General features: G+C 40.7%; 1 protein-coding gene across 3 annotated transcripts in view; it reads right to left on the reverse strand.

Moving 5' to 3' along the window:
* MIPEP (mitochondrial intermediate peptidase) overlaps positions 1-20,967 on the reverse strand; it is a 158,837-nt gene that overhangs the window by 105,996 nt on the left and 31,874 nt on the right. For all 3 annotated transcript variants that reach the window (XM_030922176.1, XM_030922175.1, XM_030922174.1), the window contains exon 11: positions 1,431-1,584. In XM_030922176.1, coding sequence (XP_030778036.1) covers positions 1,431-1,584 — 154 coding nt within the window. The remainder of the gene's footprint in view (positions 1-1,430; positions 1,585-20,967) is intronic.

Genomic DNA, 20,967 nt, shown 5'->3' on the forward strand with positions numbered 1-20,967 from the left:
CTTGAATGATTTTGGTTTTGGAATTCTGTGTCCAGGAGAGGAAATCCTCCTCATGATGGCCTTCTGTCCTGACTGCCTATCCTCTACAACACCTTTACTAACCACCACAAGAGTTGAGAAGAAGTGCTGCCTGGGCAGTTTTAGGAGCAAAAGTATTTTTCCTTCAAATCCTGGAATGTCATGATATATGCCCAAGCAAATTATAACCCTTGAATTTGAAAACACCACAATGCAGCTCCCAGCTTGAGTTAAAAATCAGCAATATCACTATCTATCCCCTCTCCAAGAGGCAGAGCTTATAGGAGAGACTCAACCGCTACTCTCCATCTTGCCTTCTTTGTTCTTTGAGAATTTAATGACTGCATCAAAGAGAACCCCGATTTTGTGCTTTGAAATTACCTGCAAGTATATATTCATTGTTCATCAAACATCTATTAAGCACCTACTTGGTGCCAGGAACCGTTCAAGACACTTGGGACACAGAAGTGAACGCAACTGACAACAGGGCTGGCCCCCGGTGGAGTGCACATTCTGCAGTTCTGGGGAAACCTCTTCATCACTCGCATTTTGTCCTCTCAGTCTCCTCTTATAAACTTTGCTTTTTATTATATCTCAGCATTTTATCAATCTCTATCTTTTTTGGAAGTTTGTAATACAGATATTGAAGTAAATCAATGTAATGATGAACGTCCTGCCATCCTGACTCTCCTTTCAATCCCACCACCACACCTACTCTCCACTCACAAGACGTGGCGGACCGAGAGACAATGAGATTGTTTACATTTCTTAAAATATAGTGAAGAAAGCAGTGTGGTAAGCATGCTAGCAAAAATCAAACAACAAAACAATACAATGTCTTAGTGACAAACACAGGTCAACAAAGCCTCAAATCCTATAAGGAAAAATTTAAAATATTCATGCCTCAAATAAAGTGGGCCTTCACAGGAGAAAGATGATTGCTAGATTTGAAGTTATTATCAAAGAAGTTAAATAAATCAGAACACAGGACGTAAATTAATATCTGATGCAAATATAAGCCCCTACAACATGGGATGGGGGCTGGAAAGAAAAAAGGTCACTCATGCAATGGATTTGGGAATTAACCAAAAGGGACACACAGCACTGAAGGTACATACAAAGTAATGGCCAATTTTCCTCTAACTAGAATTTGTGGCTATATGAAGGTGTATATATATTCAACCTTCTATCAAGTTCCAAACAACTTTTTTAGAAAACTCTGCTGTTTTATGTTTAGATCCTTTATACAGTGTCCTAAATCAAAAGTGCAATTTGGATTTTTTTGTTAAGCAGAAATAAGGCAGGGGACACACTCAATCAGGGCAAAGTTACTGTCAACACGAAACTGCTGTTGACTCAACTCCCAAACCGAAAGGCTAACGCATGCAACTGCGGGCTGAGTGGGAGCTCACCAGCTTTCGGACATCTTCACTCCACACCTCTCCTTTTGCAGGCTGCTCTGCATATAATGAAATCCCCAATAGTCTGTTTAGCAAAATATTCAGGCCTTCCATGCATGCTCCAAGAGAGAAAAACGGGCAATATAGGCTGGGCTCAATATTATACCTAAGAGAAGGAAGAGAGGTTCAACAGCATCTTTGTTTATTTCAATTTCTGAAGGTAAATTCAATTAACTTTTCATTTAATACTTAAGATCACTGGAGCTAAAGAAGGATTCAAAACATAAAAGTGCATTTATATCATTTGAGGGGTTCTCAGACAGTGTCCTTCAGAATGACAGTCTGATTGTTACTAGTGCTAGTCGTAAGTCAGTAATTAAGGTAGACATATCATTCCCTAATGTTTGTCCCTTCCATTTTATTTACTCCTTTACTAACCCAATTAAGCACTGTCTCAACTGCTCACCGTATACATACTTATATGCAAGATATGACCAGTTTCAGTTATAATGGTAACTCTTCCCTCATGAGTTATATTCTAGAAACTCATGACTTATATCACATAAATATTAAATGAATAAAAACCCTGAGGCACATTAAGTGAATTTAAAGTTCTCATCCAGTAAAATATTCATTTATGAAAAAAAAGGCCTGCAATATAAAGAATAAGATCTTAATGTATCTGTTTTAGAGTTAGATATCTTAAGGACAACAGAACTAGAAAGGTGAATTATTCTTCACCCAAAAATAACTTTTTCTGTTCTATATATTCCAACATAAACCAAAACAAATCCAAAATATGTGATTTGAATGTTTACATTTGAGTCAGTAAGTCAAGCCAAAATATATAACCACAGCCAAAAATAATGGCTCTAGAATATTGTAGGTCTTCATTATACATCTACTTTTTGGGATTACCAAAATATATATATTTTTTTAATTGGCTTTATTTGTGATTCTAGAACAGCACAACATTTCGTTCCATAAAATAAGTCCCTACAAATTTATATACAAAATATATACAAACATAGTTACTACTAAATCAATGAGTTTAGCAAGTGAACATAAATTGCACAACAAATGAGACTTTGGCTGTGGACATCCACAAATTTACACCTTAATTTCTGACTGATTTTTCATTAAACAGAATCCTAGTGTTGAAAGAGACATTCGTGACCAGTGCCCTCACTCCCTGGTTCGTTCACTCAAGCATGCTATCGGCAAACCTGCGGGGTGCTGGAGGAGAGGAATCAAGAGCCTTTGTGTCTAAGCAGCTGACACTGAAGGAGGCAGAGAAGTGAACCAACTACACTGTGTCTTGGGCCTGGAGCAGTGCTCAGGCACACAGCCGGTGCTCAATAGGCAGTGCTGAAGGATGAATGAATGAGCACTGCGCAATGGGAGAGCAAAGGAGAGCGTGTACTTGTGGAGTGCAGAGTAGCACCAGGGAAAGCTTCTCGGATAGGAATTAAGAAAGAATCAGCCAGGTGCTGTGGCTCACACCTATAATCCCAGCACTTTGGGAGGCTGAGGTGGTGGATCACAAGGTCAGGAGTTCAAGACCAGTCTGGCCAATATGGTGAAATCCCATCTCTACTAAAAATACAAAAATTAGCCGGATGTGGTGGTGGCTGCCTGTAATCCCAGCTACTCGGGAGGCTGAGGCAGAGAATTGCTTGAACCCAGGAGGCAGAGGTTGCAGTGAGCTGAGATCACGCCACTGCACTCCAGCCTGGGTGACAGAGTGAGATTCTCTATCTCAAAAAACCAAACAAACAGAATCAGACTTTGCAAGGCAGGGCTGGGATGAGGAATGGAAAATGGGACTCATAATAGGAATCCTGGGCGGAAGCGACAGTGTAACTCAAGTATGACGGCGTAAAATAGCCTGGTGACTTCTAAAAAGGATGTGGTTAAAGACGAAGCAGTTACCAACGCAGAGATAAATGGAGAAAGAATGGGAGCAGAGTCTGGAAAAGGCAGGCAGGGGCCAGAAAACAGAGGGCCTGGTCCACTAAGCTGAGGAACTGGGACCATGCACCACAGCCCACGGCCTCTAAGCTTTCTCACCAGTGCACACTAAAATAACTTTTGAGTATTCAACCTTCTATAAGTACATTTATAAAGTATACTCATGTGGTATTGTTTTATCACATAGCAAAAAGGAGACTTTTTATAAGTTGAGATAAAGAAAAATAAATATACATAGAATTTCTAATATTTTATGACTACACTCTCAATGAATTGCTTGCAGATGCCATTTGGGAGACAGCTTCTGTAGGCCACAGTGGAGCATCTGATGTTTTCTGGAATGCTGCACAGTAGACAGTGTGGAGGGTGGAATGCAGGAGGGAGGGAGGGCTGACAGGAGGACAGACTTCCCGGCTTCAGAGGGTGAACTCTGACGGAGGGCAGTGGGGTCAGGGATGAATGTATTTTTTCCTTTGAAATGCAAACGTCTCAGGACTGTGTGAGTGACTGGATTTGGAGGGTGATGAGAAACACAGAACAATCTAGAATAACACTCAGGTTTCTGGCTTGGACAAATAAGTGGGATGGTAGAGTCACTGAATCAGCCAGCGCAATGAACACAAAAAAAGGAAGAGGGGAATCTGGGTGTGTTTGTGGGAGAAGAGAGGAGGGTGAGGTGTAATGATGGGAAGAGGATGGAGGGCTCACAGAAAATAGACTCCGTTTTGGAGACACCGACTGTGAGGTGCCCATGAGATGCCAGACACTCAAGACTCAAAGCTAAGGAGAACAAGGAGACTTCGCTGTCTGGATGTTAGAGCTATAGAGGGAGACAGGGCCATAAGGGAAGGGCGATGCAGGCTGAGAAGAGGGTAAAGGGTAGACCCCTGAACTATCAGAGGGAGGACTGGGAAGGAAGACAGAGAACAGCTCAGAGCTACTGAAGAACTAAGAGAAAGGAGCACCATGGAAAGAGGGGAGAAAATAAATGATAAGGAAGTGGTCCAGGCTTGAGGTTTCCACTCCTGCACATGAGAAGGTTGAAAGTCACCACTCCATCCTAACAAGCAGGAAGCTGAACAAACTGAAAACCAAGAATCTTCTTAGATTCGGCAGAGAATCCAGGCCACAGAGCAAACTGCTGCCCCCAAAACTGGAAAAACAGGTAGGCAGACATAGAGAACCACATCAGAACTTCACAGAGCAGAAACCTCCCACAGAACCTACTCCCAAGGCAAGAACGTCTAAACTATAATTGGTTATAAAAAGCAATTCACTTTTTTGTTGCCAGATAATAAAAACCAACCCAAAAATAAAGGAGAATAAAAAGAAACTTTACATATTAAAATTATACCCTTCTTAAGATTATAATGAACATATGACATTTATTTTTATGGAAAAGAAACACAGTAAAGCTAATAGCATAGCTTAGTTTACTAAACTATAACCTAAAAATATTTACTGACTTATCCAATGACCATGACACTCATACGTGTTAGGCAAATAGTAACAATGGGCAAAAAGTATACTGTCTTGCCCCCTGACTCACTATGCCCACCCCCAGAGGCAAATATCTTGTGTATCTTTCCAGGCATTTTCTATGCACATTCTTAGAAGTTTATGCATGTAAACTTTATGTATATATAAACTTACTTTGGCACAAACAGAATCATACCATTCACACCATCTCGCAATTTCATTTAACATAAAACTATATATTTGATATGTATTTTTTACACATATATTTTTCATAAAAATATAACTTGGAATACTTTCCAGTTTAGTATATAAAGCTCTATCCTGTTTTCTTTCATGGTGTAGTCATTCACAGCAAACACATGACAAAGCTTATTTCATGCATCTCCTGCTGTGTTGTACGTGAGCAGAGAGGAGGCAAGGCCAATGAGAGCCTGAAGCATCAATGGGGGAAGTATCTGACCACTGACATCGTTTGGAATTTCTCACACATAGGGATTATTAAAGGGTCCCAGACTTTTCATCAGTTTTATCCTTGATTTTAATTTCTTTACAGAAAATGCATCCCATGAAGCCACACCCAGAGCTCACTTCCTGCCTTGGTCTGCCTCTGTTCCTTTTAACTGACAGTAAGCTGCTGTTAGTTTAGCTGTTAAAATGATGCCATAGTGAAACGTCCTTGTCACACCCACACAAGCCTATCCACAAGATAAACTGAATAAATGACATTGCTGCAAAGAGTATGAGATCTTAAATTTTTTGACAAGTATTTCCAAATTGTCCTCAAAAAAAAAAAAAAAAAAGGCTGTTCTAACTTACATTCCTACCTACAGTGTATGAAAATACCTAGTGCCCTCACTCTTGCCAATGTAATTCTGACATGTTTCTTTTAATGCTTCCTTTATTTTCCTTCTTTGGGTAGGTGTGCTGCATTTCCTTTTTCTTTCTAATCATTTGATATCTTGATATCTATAGTCTATATTTATCTTCTCTGGTGGTTTCTCTATTGTTTTTTAATTTTTTTTTTTTTTTTTTTTTTTTGAGACAGAGTCTCACTCTATCACCCAGGCTAGGGTGCAGTGACATGATCTCAGTTCACTGCAACCTCCACCTCCCGGGTTCAAGCGATTCTGCTGCCTCCTAATTTTGATACTTTTGGTAGATACGGGCCTCTGTTGGTTTTAAACATTTTTTGGTTTAGCAATTTTAGATAATATTTACTGATTCCCCTCCTCCTGCCTTGCCCTCCTGATCCGTCTTGTGGTTATATATAGATATAGATATAATGATGCTGTTGTTCTTAATTTAGCTAGGCACCAGATTCTTAATTTAGCTAGGCACCAGAGAGGAGAACACAGGTATGCCCTTCATTTTGCACCGTTTACGGGATATCCCCAGAATGCACACAATGGAGGAATAGCTGCTATTAGTAGTACGGAAGAGGAGAGATGACAAAATCCCGCGCTTTAGAAAGTGCTATTAGTAGTAAGGAAGAGGAGAGATGACAAAATCCCGCGCTTTAGAAAGTGCTATTAGTAGTACGGAAGAGGAGAGATGACAAAATCCCGCGCTTTAGAAAGTGCTATTAGTAGTAAGGAAGAGGAGAGATGACAAAATCCCGCGCTTTAGAAAGTGCTGTTAGTAGTAAGGAAGAGGAGAGATGACAAAATCCCGCGCTTTAGAAAGTGCTGTTAGTAGTACGGAAGAGGAGAGATGACAAAATCCCGCGCTTTAGAAAGTGCTGTTAGTAGTACGGAAGAGGAGAGATGACAAAATCCCGCGCTTTAGAAAGTGCTGTTAGTAGTACGGAAGAGGAGAGATGACAAAATCCCGCGCTTTAGAAAGTGCTGTTAGTAGTACGGAAGAGGAGAGATGACAAAATCCCGCGCTTTAGAAAGTGCTGTTAGTAGTACGGAAGAGGAGAGATGACAAAATCCCGCGCTTTAGAAAGTGCTGTTAGTAGTACGGAAGAGGAGAGATGACAAAATCCCGCGCTTTAGAAAGTGCTGTTAGTAGTACGGAAGAGGAGAGATGACAAAATCCCGCGCTTTAGAAAGTGCTGTTAGTAGTACGGAAGAGGAGAGATGACAAAATCCCGCGCTTTAGAAAGTGCTGTTAGTAGTACGGAAGAGGAGAGATGACAAAATCCCGCGCTTTAGAAAGTGCTGTTAGTAGTACGGAAGAGGAGAGATGACAAAATCCCGCGCTTTAGAAAGTGCTGTTAGTAGTACGGAAGAGGAGAGATGACAAAATCCCGCGCTTTAGAAAGTGCTGTTAGTAGTACGGAAGAGGAGAGATGACAAAATCCCGCGCTTTAGAAAGTGCTGTTAGTAGTACGGAAGAGGAGAGATGACAAAATCCCGCGCTTTAGAAAGTGCTGTTAGTAGTACGGAAGAGGAGAGATGACAAAATCCCGCGCTTTAGAAAGTGCTGTTAGTAGTACGGAAGAGGAGAGATGACAAAATCCCGCGCTTTAGAAAGTGCTGTTAGTAGTACGGAAGAGGAGAGATGACAAAATCCCGCGCTTTAGAAAGTGCTGTTAGTAGTACGGAAGAGGAGAGATGACAAAATCCCGCGCTTTAGAAAGTGCTGTTAGTAGTACGGAAGAGGAGAGATGACAAAATCCCGCGCTTTAGAAAGTGCTGTTAGTAGTAAGGAAGAGGAGAGATGACAAAATCCCGCGCTTTAGAAAGTGCTGTTAGTAGTAAGGAAGAGGAGAGATGACAAAATCCCGCGCTTTAGAAAGTGCTGTTAGTAGTAAGGAAGAGGAGAGATGACAAAATCCCGCGCTTTAGAAAGTGCTATTAGTAGTAAGGAAGAGGAGAGATATGACAAAATCCCGCGCTTTAGAAAGTGCTATTAGTAGTAAGGAAGAGGAGAGATGACAAAATCCCGCGCTTTAGAAAGTGCTATTAGTAGTAAGGAAGAGGAGAGATGACAAAATCCCGCGCTTTAGAAAGTGCTATTAGTAGTAAGGAAGAGGAGAGATGACAAAATCCCGCGCTTTAGAAAGTGCTATTAGTAGTAAGGAAGAGGAGAGATGACAAAATCCCGCGCTTTAGAAAGTGCTATTAGTAGTAAGGAAGAGGAGAGATGACAAAATCCCGCGCTTTAGAAAGTGCTATTAGTAGTAAGGAAGAGGAGAGATGACAAAATCCCGCGCTTTAGAAAGTGCTATTAGTAGTAAGGAAGAGGAGAGATGACAAAATCCCGCGCTTTAGAAAGTGCTATTAGTAGTAAGGAAGAGGAGAGATGACAAAATCCCGCGCTTTAGAAAGTGCTATTAGTAGTAAGGAAGAGGAGAGATGACAAAATCCCGCGCTTTAGAAAGTGCTATTAGTAGTAAGGAAGAGGAGAGATGACAAAATCCCGCGCTTTAGAAAGTGCTATTAGTAGTAAGGAAGAGGAGAGATGACAAAATCCCGCGCTTTAGAAAGTGCTATTAGTAGTAAGGAAGAGGAGAGATGACAAAATCCCGCGCTTTAGAAAGTGCTATTAGTAGTAAGGAAGAGGAGAGATGACAAAATCCCGCGCTTTAGAAAGTGCTATTAGTAGTAAGGAAGAGGAGAGATGACAAAATCCCGCGCTTTAGAAAGTGCTATTAGTAGTACGGAAGAGGAGAGATGACAAAATCCCGCGCTTTAGAAAGTGCTATTAGTAGTACGGAAGAGGAGAGATGACAAAATCCCGTGCTTTAGAAAGTGCTATTAGTAGTAAGGAAGAGGAGAGATGACAAAATCCCGTGCTTTAGAAAGATTATTCTGGCAGTGGTATGTAGGTCAGTTTAAAATGCAAAGATTCACGATTGTTATAGCAAGAGAAAGTTCAATATAGTTTGTGTATCTCTTATCCAAAATGCTTGGGATATGTTTTGGATTTTGGATTTTGGAAAATTTGCATATACATAATGAGGTATCTTGGGGATGTGACCTATGTCTAAACATGAAATTTATGTGTTTCATATATACCTTATACACAGCTTGAAGGTAATTTTACAAAATATTTTGAATAATTTTGTGCATGAAACAAAATTTTAACTGTATTTTCACCACAATCTGTCACATGAGATCCACTTGTGGTGTCACGTTGGCACTCAAAAAGTTTTGTATTTTGGAGCATTTCAGATTAGAAATGCTTGACCTATATTGCAAATATGTTATCCATTTTTCCCAAAATTTAATGTACAAACAGCAAACTATCACTACCAAACGATGATGATGGTGATGGTGATGATGATGGTGATGATGATGATGATGGTGATGATGATGATGGTGATGATGATGATGATGGTGATGATGATGATGATGATGATGATGGTGATGATGGTGATGATGGTGGTGATGGTGATGGTGATGATGATGGTGATGATGATGGTGATGGCAACTAACATTTGGTGAGTGCTCACTATGGCTGTGGACTAAGCCCTTTATACGTATCTCATTTAACAGCAAAAAAAAAAAACGATCCTTTAAGGTAATACTGTCACCCCTATGTTACAATGGAGAAAACAGGTTTACAAGACAGTAAGTAACCTTCCCAAGGCTACGACACCTAAGTAGAAGGCCTGAGACCATCCTTTATAACTGCATGATAACAGCATGGAAGTTGAAAAACATCATCAGGAGGGCACGTCTTTGTTTAGGCTGAGGTACTGAAGTTTTTCACAACTATCTGTTACAAGTTAAAGCAAGTACTAAAGGAAGCACAGTAATTGTATCATTCATTCTTACACACATTTCTCAAAATGCTTTCAAGAGTAAGACAGAAGAGAGAGGAGCTACTGGTCACAATGAGAATACTACATCTCTGCATTCCCTCCTATGGCAGCTTAACAGTGAACAAAGATTGAGAATGACTAATTTAGAGAAGTTAAAAGAGAAAAGAGCGTGGTGATCAAAACAGAGAGAACAGGAAGTCTGATGGTATGTGTTGAAGAAAGAATTTTAAAAAACTGGACATGGTAAGTGCAGTCAAAAATTGCAGATATTAGGATCTCAAATCCAAGCAAAAAAACCCCAAAAAGAGAAAACTGCAGACATCAGGGATGTTGAGCAGTAAAACAAATTACTGAATTTCATGACTGGCAGGTGGCTGATAACTTGGAAACGCTAGCTGGGTAGACTGACAGGCCTATAAACCAGACTGTAGCAATTAGAAAGAGGAGGCATCCAGGAGAGAGGAGGACTGGGGGAAGTTTGGCAGGAAAGAAATGAGATAGTACCACAGTCTCTTCAACAGTCACAGAAGGGTAATTATTTGTGTTGTAAGGTAAGAGATATCTTAGCAGGTCTGCAGGCAAAGGGTTTGAAGCTAATACAAATGAAGAGATGGTGATTATGATAAAGTTAGAATACTTGATGAAGCAAGATCTATAGTGGTTTGAGATAATATTATCTTCTATTGTCTTGGTGCTTCACAAGTTGCAAAGCACTTTCATATCAAGAACCAGAATCTCCTTATTCCTTACGTGATTCTGTGAGACAGGTAGGGCAAGAATTATTACCAGAATTATTGTTAGTTTTACTTGAGGAAACTCAGGCTCAAAAAGGTTTAATGACAGTCTAAGGCAATCTGGAATACAAGAAAGAGCCCTTGGTTTGAAAATACGATTTCTCATTGGTTCCGTGCTTTGAGCAAGTTAGTTAGGATTTTGAAGCCTCCGTTTCCTCACCAGAAAAGTGGAAATACTTTCCAGGCTCCATTAACAATTACAGAAATGCATGCAATGAACCTGGTATGGTTCCTGGAGAAAAGCAGGCACATGGTAAAATATAGTCACTATTATTGCTGTTAGACAGAGACATTGCAAACCAGAATAGCAGAGCATTTATCGGACTTCATTCAGCACCTGTAGTGGATAACCTAGGGATAAGCAGTTTCTACTCCTACTCCAGTTCCCTTCTATTCCCCAAAGCTGCCCTTACCTCTAAAAAGAAATGCAACACTGTGTCAAGAAGCTGTGTAGATGCAGTAAACTTTCATTAATCACCTGCTATGTGCCTGCATGACAACTCCTCAGTGTGGAACGATGAACACACTGTGACAATAATGACCACCAATCCAAATGATCAGGGGCAGAAGAGCAGTGTAAACAAGGCATTAGCTCAAAGATGAGGCTGTGGTCAGTTCCACCTGGCAGAGGGGAGAAGCTGGGAATGGGAGGAACAGAGAGAACTACAAAGAAGAGGCAGCATCTGGAGCACACCTGGAAAGAAGAGGCTCCTGGAAGACGGGGAGGGAAGAAAGAGGGTAGCAAAGGCCCAAGGGGACTCAAGCAAATGGGGCAGACAAGCTCAAGCAAGCACTAGTGCCTTAGCCCTCATTCAGCTGCCTCGGCCATCCAGAGTGAGACTACACGCCCCTCCACACCCTCAGTGACTCTCACCAAATGCAAGCTACTTCTCTCCTGAAGAAGAGCCAGAGGGAGGGAGGTCCAGAAAGGGTGGAAGAGATTCAAAAAGCTATAGGGTGTTTTCTGCAGCTCCAACCCACATCTGAGGGGCCCCGAGGAGCAGCCCCACATGACCTGCCAGTCAGGAGGCCGTGACTGCTATGCTCTCAGCTCACATCTTCAACACGGAGTGAAGGAACACGCACAGAGGGCGTTTCAGTGGTCACAGGCCCCAGCATGGCCCTCCACGCCAGGCTCATCATGTGGTTCCACCTGCCTCAGCAGAGCACTCCGAGGCTGAGGCCGGCCTGAGAACAACCGATTGCACCATCTCCATCCACAGCTTCCTTATCTGCACAGATGCTACACATAGGAACATTTTCCTCTCTCATCTAGAGACCCAAGACAGCGGGAAAGCGCCACGAGCAGCACATAGAACCTCACAGCACAGCAGAGCCACAACCAGCAGAGACAGAACTTAGGTGCATTTTGAGGATTTGGCTTCAATGCCATCCCTGTCATCACCTCAGACTCCTCTACAGTTTTACAAGAGTTTTATGACCATTTTTTGTAAAGAATTCCATGGATCTGGACCCAGAAGTAAGGGATCTCTACAACCCTCTGATTCCTCTGAAGAAAGAAAGAGGAAGAAAATTATTCTATCCACTACAGGTACTGAATGAAGTCCAATAAACGCTCTGCTATTCTGGTTTACAATACGTTACATATGAGTTTAAAAATTTTCAGCAAAGAACCAGAACATATCACTATTAACATGATACAATGGTATAAATATAATTAGGTCTTTTGAATTAAGAACATTCGAATTCAGTAATGTATCCAAATTTTCATCTAACCTTCATCCAACACTAATTATGATTGAAATGAGCACAGAAATATCAGTCAAGAAGAGACTTTCAACTGAAGAATTCATCACTGCAAATTGAATTTTTAAAAAATCAATGGATCACTGTATTTATGAAGCACACTCTATGAGTCAGACTTCTATTTCAACCTCTGATGCACCTGGAATTAAGGTAAAGAAAGAACTTGGATATTACGTCCAAACACCATGGCCTCAAACTTAGTGAAATATAAAACACAATGAAGTACAGTCAGAGAATCCAGGTTGAAACAGCAAGTAAACACAGCTTCAGTCTTACCTTATTCTATTCAGTGAGTGAGAGCAAATGTGGCAGAGAACACGTGCACCAAATGGCAAATGCCCACAGAGGGCAGAATGGACAAGATGGCCTGCCAGAGAGCACGTGTGGGCAAGGAAAAAATGCACACTTGTAAAGAGCATAGCATGTGATAATACTGCCAGAGAAACTATGTTTAACTTTATCGAAAGCAAATGAAACTGTGTTTTTGACATCAGGAGTGACTAAGTATAATTTTCATGTTATAGCTGGGTGACATTTTGAAATGCTGTCTTGAAAACCACAGGGGGAGCCACTGCTTTATCTGGTTAAATGGAGAAGGTAGCAGTAAAGGAACTGAATGCTACTGGAAACCTGTTTGCCCTCCAGGTAATTATATACAACTGAAAAGACTTTTCCCCCTGTTCTATAAAGAATCCACCATTGCTAATTTGGTTCTACCTTGACTTCTGAAGCTAGTGGCAAGAAAATTGCTCCAGCCAAACTTCCTGCTAACCAGGAAATAATTATCATTAATGGTGCAGATCAGCAACACAGTGCACTGGAAACTGTGGTTAACAGAGATCAAAGCTAAAGACAGTGCAATTCCATCCTCCTCCTAGGGATTAGGAAAGTAAACCAGTAGTCCCGACTTTTAAGGAGAGAAGATGACACCACACGGATGTGCCAGTAGATGACAGAACTCTCACCATAGAGGCTGGGGCCAAATTTCACTACAGCAAGGAGACCTCGACTGCAACAGTCTCTCATTCAGCTTCTTAAGCTGTATCAAAATGTAAAATCAAACAGCCATGTCTAAAATCGAACAGTAGGAAAGAATAACCGAAAACAACGCCTACGTGCTGTACCTTGCTTTAGAGAGAACAGAATGGGAGATGTGGAAATGTCGTGAGAGAAGACCCAGGTTAGCCCTGGGACAGGGAGGAATGAAAACCTCATGAGAAGGAACAAATGGCAGCAGCAGAAAGGGAAATAGACAGAGATTTTCTCCCCCAGAGCTTGTGGAAAATGATGAAAGGAAAGTGGCCAGACAGCCATTTGCTTTGCCTAAGGAGTTTTTCCAATCCTCTTTGAATTATTGAGTCCAGCAACAGACCCTATTCTCAGACCTCTCCCCAGGTCGCAGATGCTCCTGGCTCAGAACTGGAGAAATCACCACCCCTTTTCTGTCCTGCAGAGATGCAGCAAATGGTTCAAACTCAACTGGGAATAATAAACACAGGTATTTTGAGTTTCACTCAACAAGCTCCTAAAAGACTGACTTTTCGGCGCAATTGGCCAAGTTATGACAAATTTGGCATCCCTTCAAAATGACTGTAACGGACTGCAACACGTTGAATCAATGGAATTCCATCAGTTTATAACGACACTTTACAAAGAGAAAGCCAGGTAATTCTCATTTGTCACTAGTTCAGAAAACGATTACAATACATCCTTATTTTGAGAACTGGCAATTAAAAAGAATGACTGACTCAGACGAGGACTATCAATGGGTGTTAAAGCCACTGGGTAAATGACTGAGGGAAAACTGGATGTTTCCATGTTGCCAGGAACACCACACCGATCCCTTTCTAGTCGAGAGGGAAGCCCTCACCGCAGACTGCAGAGATCCTGTCAGCATCCATCTACCTAGGGGACCATCTTCACATCACCCTCGGTGGGCAACTGATATTTCATGTCTTTTTTTTTCTTTTTTTAGGAGATGGAGTCTCACTCTGTTGCTCAGGCTGGAGTATAGTGGCATGATCATAACTTGCTGCAGCCTTAAACTCCGAGATTCAAGTGATCCTCCCGCCTCAGCCTCCGAGTCACTGGGATTACAGACATGTGTCACCATGATCAGCTCTTTCATGCCTTTTGATGTGATGTGACACAAAGTGCACAACATCACCTATGGGCGTCCGTGCCAAAAACGGGAACTGTCTAACAGTGAGTTGTTACATGTAACATCCAGCTTACAGGAATGATACAAAGAGAGGAACTAGTGAAATGATGCCACAAGGAAGCAAACAGGTAAATCCAGAAAGTTAGAAATGCTGTAGGAAAAATGGCCTGGTCTCTTCAACAACTGCTGCTGATCATATGACAGAAAAGAGAGTGAGAAGAGCATGAGGCATGGGGAACCGCTCTAAGGTAAGAGACAGGAGACAGAAAAGCCAAGAGAATGTGGAGGCTTTGTTTGAGTCCTAATTCTAACAAACTCACTGGGAAAAAAGCTGATTTGATACTACCAAGGAAATACGAATAGAGACTAGATATTAAATGATGCCAACAAATTGCTACTAAATTTTTATTAGGTAATAATGATACAGGAGTTATGTAAGAAGATGTTCATGTTTTTCAGAAGTACTTAATAAATGTGTAAGACTGAGATGACATGAGGGCTAGGATTTCCTTTAAAGTAGTCCTAAGCCAGGTAACAACACTTCTGTCAACAATGAACCACAGATGCTACAGTGGGTGGTCCGCTGAGATGATAATGGAGCTGAAGAGTTTCTATCACCTAGTAACATTGCAGCTGTCATAATGTTAGAGTACAAGGCATTACTCACACGTTTGTAGTGATGCTGGTGTAAACAAAACGACTGTGCTGCCAGTCATACAAAAGCCTAACACATATAACGAGGTGCAGTACACAATACTTCATAAATGACTGTATTACTGATTCATGTATTTACTATACTATACTTACTCTATCATTATTTTGGCGTACTCCTACTTATTAAAAAAAAAAAAAAAGGTAACTGTGAAACAGCCTCAGGCAGATCCTTCAGGAGGGATTCCGGGGAAGGCACTGTTATCACCGGGGACGGCAGCTCCATGCCTACTATTTCCCCCGTAGACCTTCTAGGAGGACAAGATGTGGAGATGGAAGACAGTGATGCTGACAATCCTGACCCTGTGTAAACCTTGGCTAATGTGTGTGTTTGTGTCTTGGTTTATAACAAAGAAGTTTTAAAAGTACAAAAAAAATTTTTAATAGAAAAAAGTTTATAGGATAAGGATAAAAAAAGAGAAAATATTGTTCAGCTATAGCTTGTGTTTCAAGCTAAATATTATTACAAAGTATCAAAAAGTTTTTAAAAACTAAAAAGTTTGTAAGGTAAAAAAGGTTACAGGAAGCAAAAGTTAATGTGTTATTGAAGGAAGAACCGTATCTTTCTATAAAGTTAGTGTAGCCTAAGTGTACAGTGACTATAAAGTCAATAATGGTGTACAGTAATGTCCCAGGCCTTCACATTCACCCACCACTCACTCATACTCACCCAGAGCAACTTCCAGTCCTGCAAGCTCCATTTGCGGTAAGAGCCCTATACAGGTGTACCATTTTTTAACTTGTATACCTATTTTCACTATACCTTTTCCACATTTAGATGCATATATACTCATCATTGTGTTGCAGCTGCCTACAGTATTCAGTATGGTAACATTCTGTGCAGGTTTGTAGCCTAGGAGTGACAGGCTATACCAGAGAGCACAGGCGTGTGTGTAGTAGGCTACACCCTTAGGTTTGTGTAAGTATACTCCAAGATCATACAATGACAAAACTGCCTAACGATGCTTTATTTTTTTTTTTTTCAAGACAAAGTCTCACTCTGTTCCTCAAGTTGGAGTGCAGTGCCATGATCTCGGCTTACTGCAACCTCCACCTCCCGGGTTCAAGCAGTCCTCCTGCCTCAGCCTCCTGAGTAGCTGGGACTACAGGCACGTGCCGCTACGCCTGGCTCATTTTTGTTGTTGTTGTATTTTTAGTAGAGACAGGGTTTCACTATGTTGGCCAGGCTGGTCTTGAACTCCTGACCTCATGATCCACCCGCCTCAGCCTCTCAAAGTTGCTGGGATTACAGGCGTGAGCCACTGTGCCTGGCCCACGATGCATTTCTCAGAATGTATCCCTGTCATTAAGTGACACATGACTACGTTAGTAATGAGAAAAGAGAAAGGAAGGAAAGCCGCGAGGGAAGAAGGGAAAGAAGAGCAAAGAAAGAAAAGAAAATGTAAAAGAGACAAATGAAGTAAACATAGAAAAATCTTAGTAATTGTGGAATCTGTGAGATGAATATACAGAGGTTACTTACATTGCTCTACTTCTGTTTTTTTATTCATTTTTTTCTTAAACTATTTTTTCTTTGTCCTTTTTTTTCTTTTGACTGAGCCATCTATTTCCTATTTCTGTTTATTTTGAAAGTTTTCATAATAAAGATTAATTTTTTAAAACCACCAAGATCACTAATCCTGTACTAACAAAGCACACGATCTCTCACATCCAAAACAAAGTCCTTCTGTGAGAGCCCATTTTCTGAATAGTTTAAAACACAAAACATCCCTATTTCATTATATGAATGCTCTTGAGATTTTAAGAATATATCTTAGCAAGGAATAGACAATACTGAATTCCCTTTCCCAATGATATCTTAATTTAAAAATAGCACAGGCCGGGCGCGGTGGCTCAAGCCTGTAATCCCAGCACTTTGGGAGGCCGAGACGGGCGGATCACGAGGTCAGGAGATCGAGACCATCCTGGCTAACACGGTGAAACCCCGTCTCTACTAAAAATACAAAAAAACTAGCCGGGCGAGGTGGCGGGCGCCTGTAGTCCCAGCTATTAGGGAGGCTGAGGCAGGAGAATGGCGTAAACCCAGGAGGCGGAGCTTGCAGTGAGCTGAGATCCGGCCACTGCACTCCAGTCCGGGCGACAGAGCGAGACTCCGCCTCAAAAAAAAAAAAAAAAAATAGCACCAAAATTGTCAGGGTGTGGTGGCTCATGCCTGTAACCCCAGCACTTTGGGAGGCTGAGGCAGGTGGATCACTTGAGGCTAGGAGTTTGAGATCAGCTTTGTCAAAATGGTGAATCCCTGTTCCTACTAAAAATACAAAAATTAGCTGGGTGTGGTGGTGCATGTCTGTAATCCCAGCTACTTGGGAGGCTGAGTCAGGAGAATCACTGGAACCCAGGAGGCAGAGGTTTCAGTGAGCCGAGATCACGTCACTGCACTCCAGCCTGAGCAACGGAGGAAGATTCTGTCTCAAAAACAAAAAACAATAAACAAACAAAAATAGCACCAAAATAAATGAAATACTGAAACTCATTCGTTACAGAAAAGAAATAGTGTCTCCAAAGCATCAAAAACAAAACCCAAACCCTGGAAGGATACATTAAACAACTGAAAAGTGATAACTTCTGGGGCAGAGGCAGAGATGAGTATTCTCAATTAATACTTCTTAACATTGATGATTTTATGAGCCATGTGAATGTATTGCCTAATCAAAAATAAAATTTAATTTCAAATAAAATAATTTAATACACACTTTTCGTATTTGAAAGAAATAATGTTACTCTTCCATGAAGAATCTTACACTAAAGCTTTAAAAAGGAAAAATGAGCTGCTCTTTAAGACTTGCTGACAGTCATGTATACCACGACGGTATTTTCCAGGATCAACCTTTGGCACTTTTAAAACATGTTAATTTCTCCTCCTACTTCTAAACAGGTTCTTACTTTTCTTTAGACAAACATTAAAAACTTGAAATAAATCTGGAGTATTTAACATAAAAGCACAAGACTCCCTGAGGTTAACTTGAAAAAAAGCTCAAATCAAGGAAAGCCCCTTCTATTTTTCATTTTGTGTCAAGCCACACATTTAAGTCTTTACTTGAAAGGTGATGAATTTAACAAGGATTTAGAAATCTTCACTTCGTTCCACTCTTCTAACTCAAACCCAACCTGTGATATTTTTCTTTTCTTTTCTCATCCATTACCTGTGCGGCAGCCTCCTCTTGTCAATCAAGATTACTGAAGCCTCAAACCAAAACTCGATCATTTGCCAGTGAAGCTCCTTAAAATAGATTTTTAAAACCTGATTCTTATAACCTCTTCTGATGCATTTCTGCATCCCGTTTCCTGGCTCTTTTACTGAGTTAATAGCCAAATAAATAAATTAGTATTAAAACTTTAAGATAAGCGAAAGCCCCACATGGATATCTGGCAAACTACACTGTGTCCCAGCATACCTGGTGATTTCATGGACTTAGCAAGCAGGTGGAAGACTCCATCAACCAGTGAGCACTGTAAACATGTCATGCAAAAACATGGCATTCTCCTTCTAAAAAAACTCATCACTGGATTGCTTTTCACAGTTACTGGTCTAGATACAAGCTTGATTAGGGGCTGTGAATTAATATGTATTTACTGAAAGTCCAGAGTGTTTGTTCTTGCAGAGCTTTAAATATGGTTGACAAGACACATTTAACGTCCAGAAGAACATATTAGCAGGTCAACTTTGCAGCACAAAGGCTGTTAGCACAGCGGAGCCAGGAGCTACACAAGGCTAGTGCAGACTCAGCGGCTTCATGGACCCATGGCAAGATGTCACAGGTGTGTAAGACAAACCAGGGAGGCAATGGGAACCCACTGCTCCCCCAACAGAGGTTCTGCCTCTGAGACAGAAAGGGATTTGCCTGGGATAAACTGTGGAGGAAGAGCAGGGGTGGAAGAAAAATCAGAACAAATAAATGTGAATAGAGATGTTTCTCTCTATAAAACAAAAGTAGGTTGTGATCAGATCCTACAGTGCACCCAGAGCCAGGCTTGTGGGCTGTAGGCAACTGTATTTACACCCACTGTTATTTAGATGCAAATTAAGGGGTGGGTTAATGCAAATTGGGAGAAGATTATTCAGAACTTTCTAGGAAGGGGGTGCTAACTTCTGGGTCATTGGCCATGGCACTTGTAAACTGTCATGGCGCTGGTGGGTGTGTCTTATGCTAATAAGCAGTGAGGGCAGCCAGAAATCCCTTTCCTTGCCATCTGCTGGTGTGGGCTGATTTCTTTACTTCATCCTGTCTGCACCAGATTCTGTTTTGGTCAGGAGGTTGTGACCAGAAAACAAGTCCTGCTGATCTCCTACCTTGGAACCACCATTTGGGCATGCTATATTTACAGAGTATAGTTAAATGAAAAAACTATCACATTTAAGGCTAAGGCATTACTGAAAATAATCAGGTATGCGGGACATATGAAAGGAATACCAGATAAAAATGAGAGTAGCAAAAATTAGAATATTTAACATTAAATTAGAATATTAAATATTTTAAATATTTAGAATTAAAATTAGAATTCTAAAAATTAGAATATTGAATATTAAATATATTTAATTTACATTACTGTCCAATGTCAAAAATCAAATGCTTTACAGAAACATGGAAAGTACAAATAAATTTTACTACTGATTTATGCTACATTGTTAACAGGTGAAACAGCCAAGCCAAATCTTTGACAGAATTTTAAAAGAGAAATTTTATTTTTTAATGCAACTACAAGGAGCAGGGTTTCAAGTTCTGCAACCAGAAAACAATTTTGTGAAACAATATCTTACATTAAACTATAACATATTCTAAACCCTTGTTGTTTACCATGAACAAATTATTATAGATTTTGAATAACAGTTTATCTGTTTTCACTAAAAAGAAGACTGATGCTGAATTTGAGATACATTTTTTAAAAATAGTAGCTAACGGCCGGGCGCGGTGGCTCAAGCCTGTAATCCCAGCACTTTGGGAGGCCCAGACGGGCGGATCACGAGGTCAGGAAATCGAGACCATCCTGGCTAACACGGTGAAACCCCGTCTCTACTAAAAATACAAAAAAATTAGCCGGGCGAGGTGGCGGGCGCCTGTAGTCCCAGCTACTCGGGAGGCTGAGGCAGGAGAATGGCGTAAACCCGGGAGGTGGAGCTTGCAGTGAGCTGAGATCTGGCCACTGCACTCCAGCCTGGGCGACAGAGCAAGACTCCGCCTCAAAAAAAAAAAAAAAAAAAAAAAATAGTAGCTAACTAACCTGGGCAACACAGCAAGAATCTATATCTCTGCAAAAAAATTTAAAAATCGGCTGGGTATGGTGGTAAGCACTGGTAGTGCCAGCTACTTGAGAGGATGAGGCAGGAGGGCTGCTGGAACTTAGGAGGTTGAGGCTACAGTGAGCCATGATTGTGCCACTATACTTTGGCCTGGACGACAAAGTGAGACCCTGTCTCTAAAAAGAGTTGTTTAATGAAAAATAAAAATAAAAAATAGTATCTGACCAAATATTCTTAACTAAAGATTAGGAGACAATTATGTCTTGTAAGTAAAAATGGTTTTGGCAACGGTGATGGATGCAGCCCAAAGAGAGGAAAATAAATGAAAATTAAGCAAGTAAGTGCTTCAATACACTCATTGATCTTAGGCTACCTCATCCTGCTGGTATAGAAAAGAACATACAAAGTTATTGTTTTCTATTTTTATGACAAATGCCAAAATAAATAATTAAGCAATTACTTCTTAGTTTGGACAAGTACCTACTATGCTTTACTTGACGCTTCAATAATGCATAGTCATAAAAATATTTTAAAGCTCAATACCAAATAAATAAACACATTATCACAGTGCATGCTGGTATGCTTTAATGAAGAAAAAACCAAAAAACTTACATTTTCTTCTATTACCTAAATCAATCTTAACTCTGCTACTTAAACAGTGTATCTCAAAAATTAATTACAAGAGAAAAATG

Source organism: Rhinopithecus roxellana, chromosome 18, assembly GCF_007565055.1.
Source record: "Rhinopithecus roxellana isolate Shanxi Qingling chromosome 18, ASM756505v1, whole genome shotgun sequence".
NCBI lineage: Eukaryota > Metazoa > Chordata > Mammalia > Primates > Cercopithecidae > Rhinopithecus > Rhinopithecus roxellana.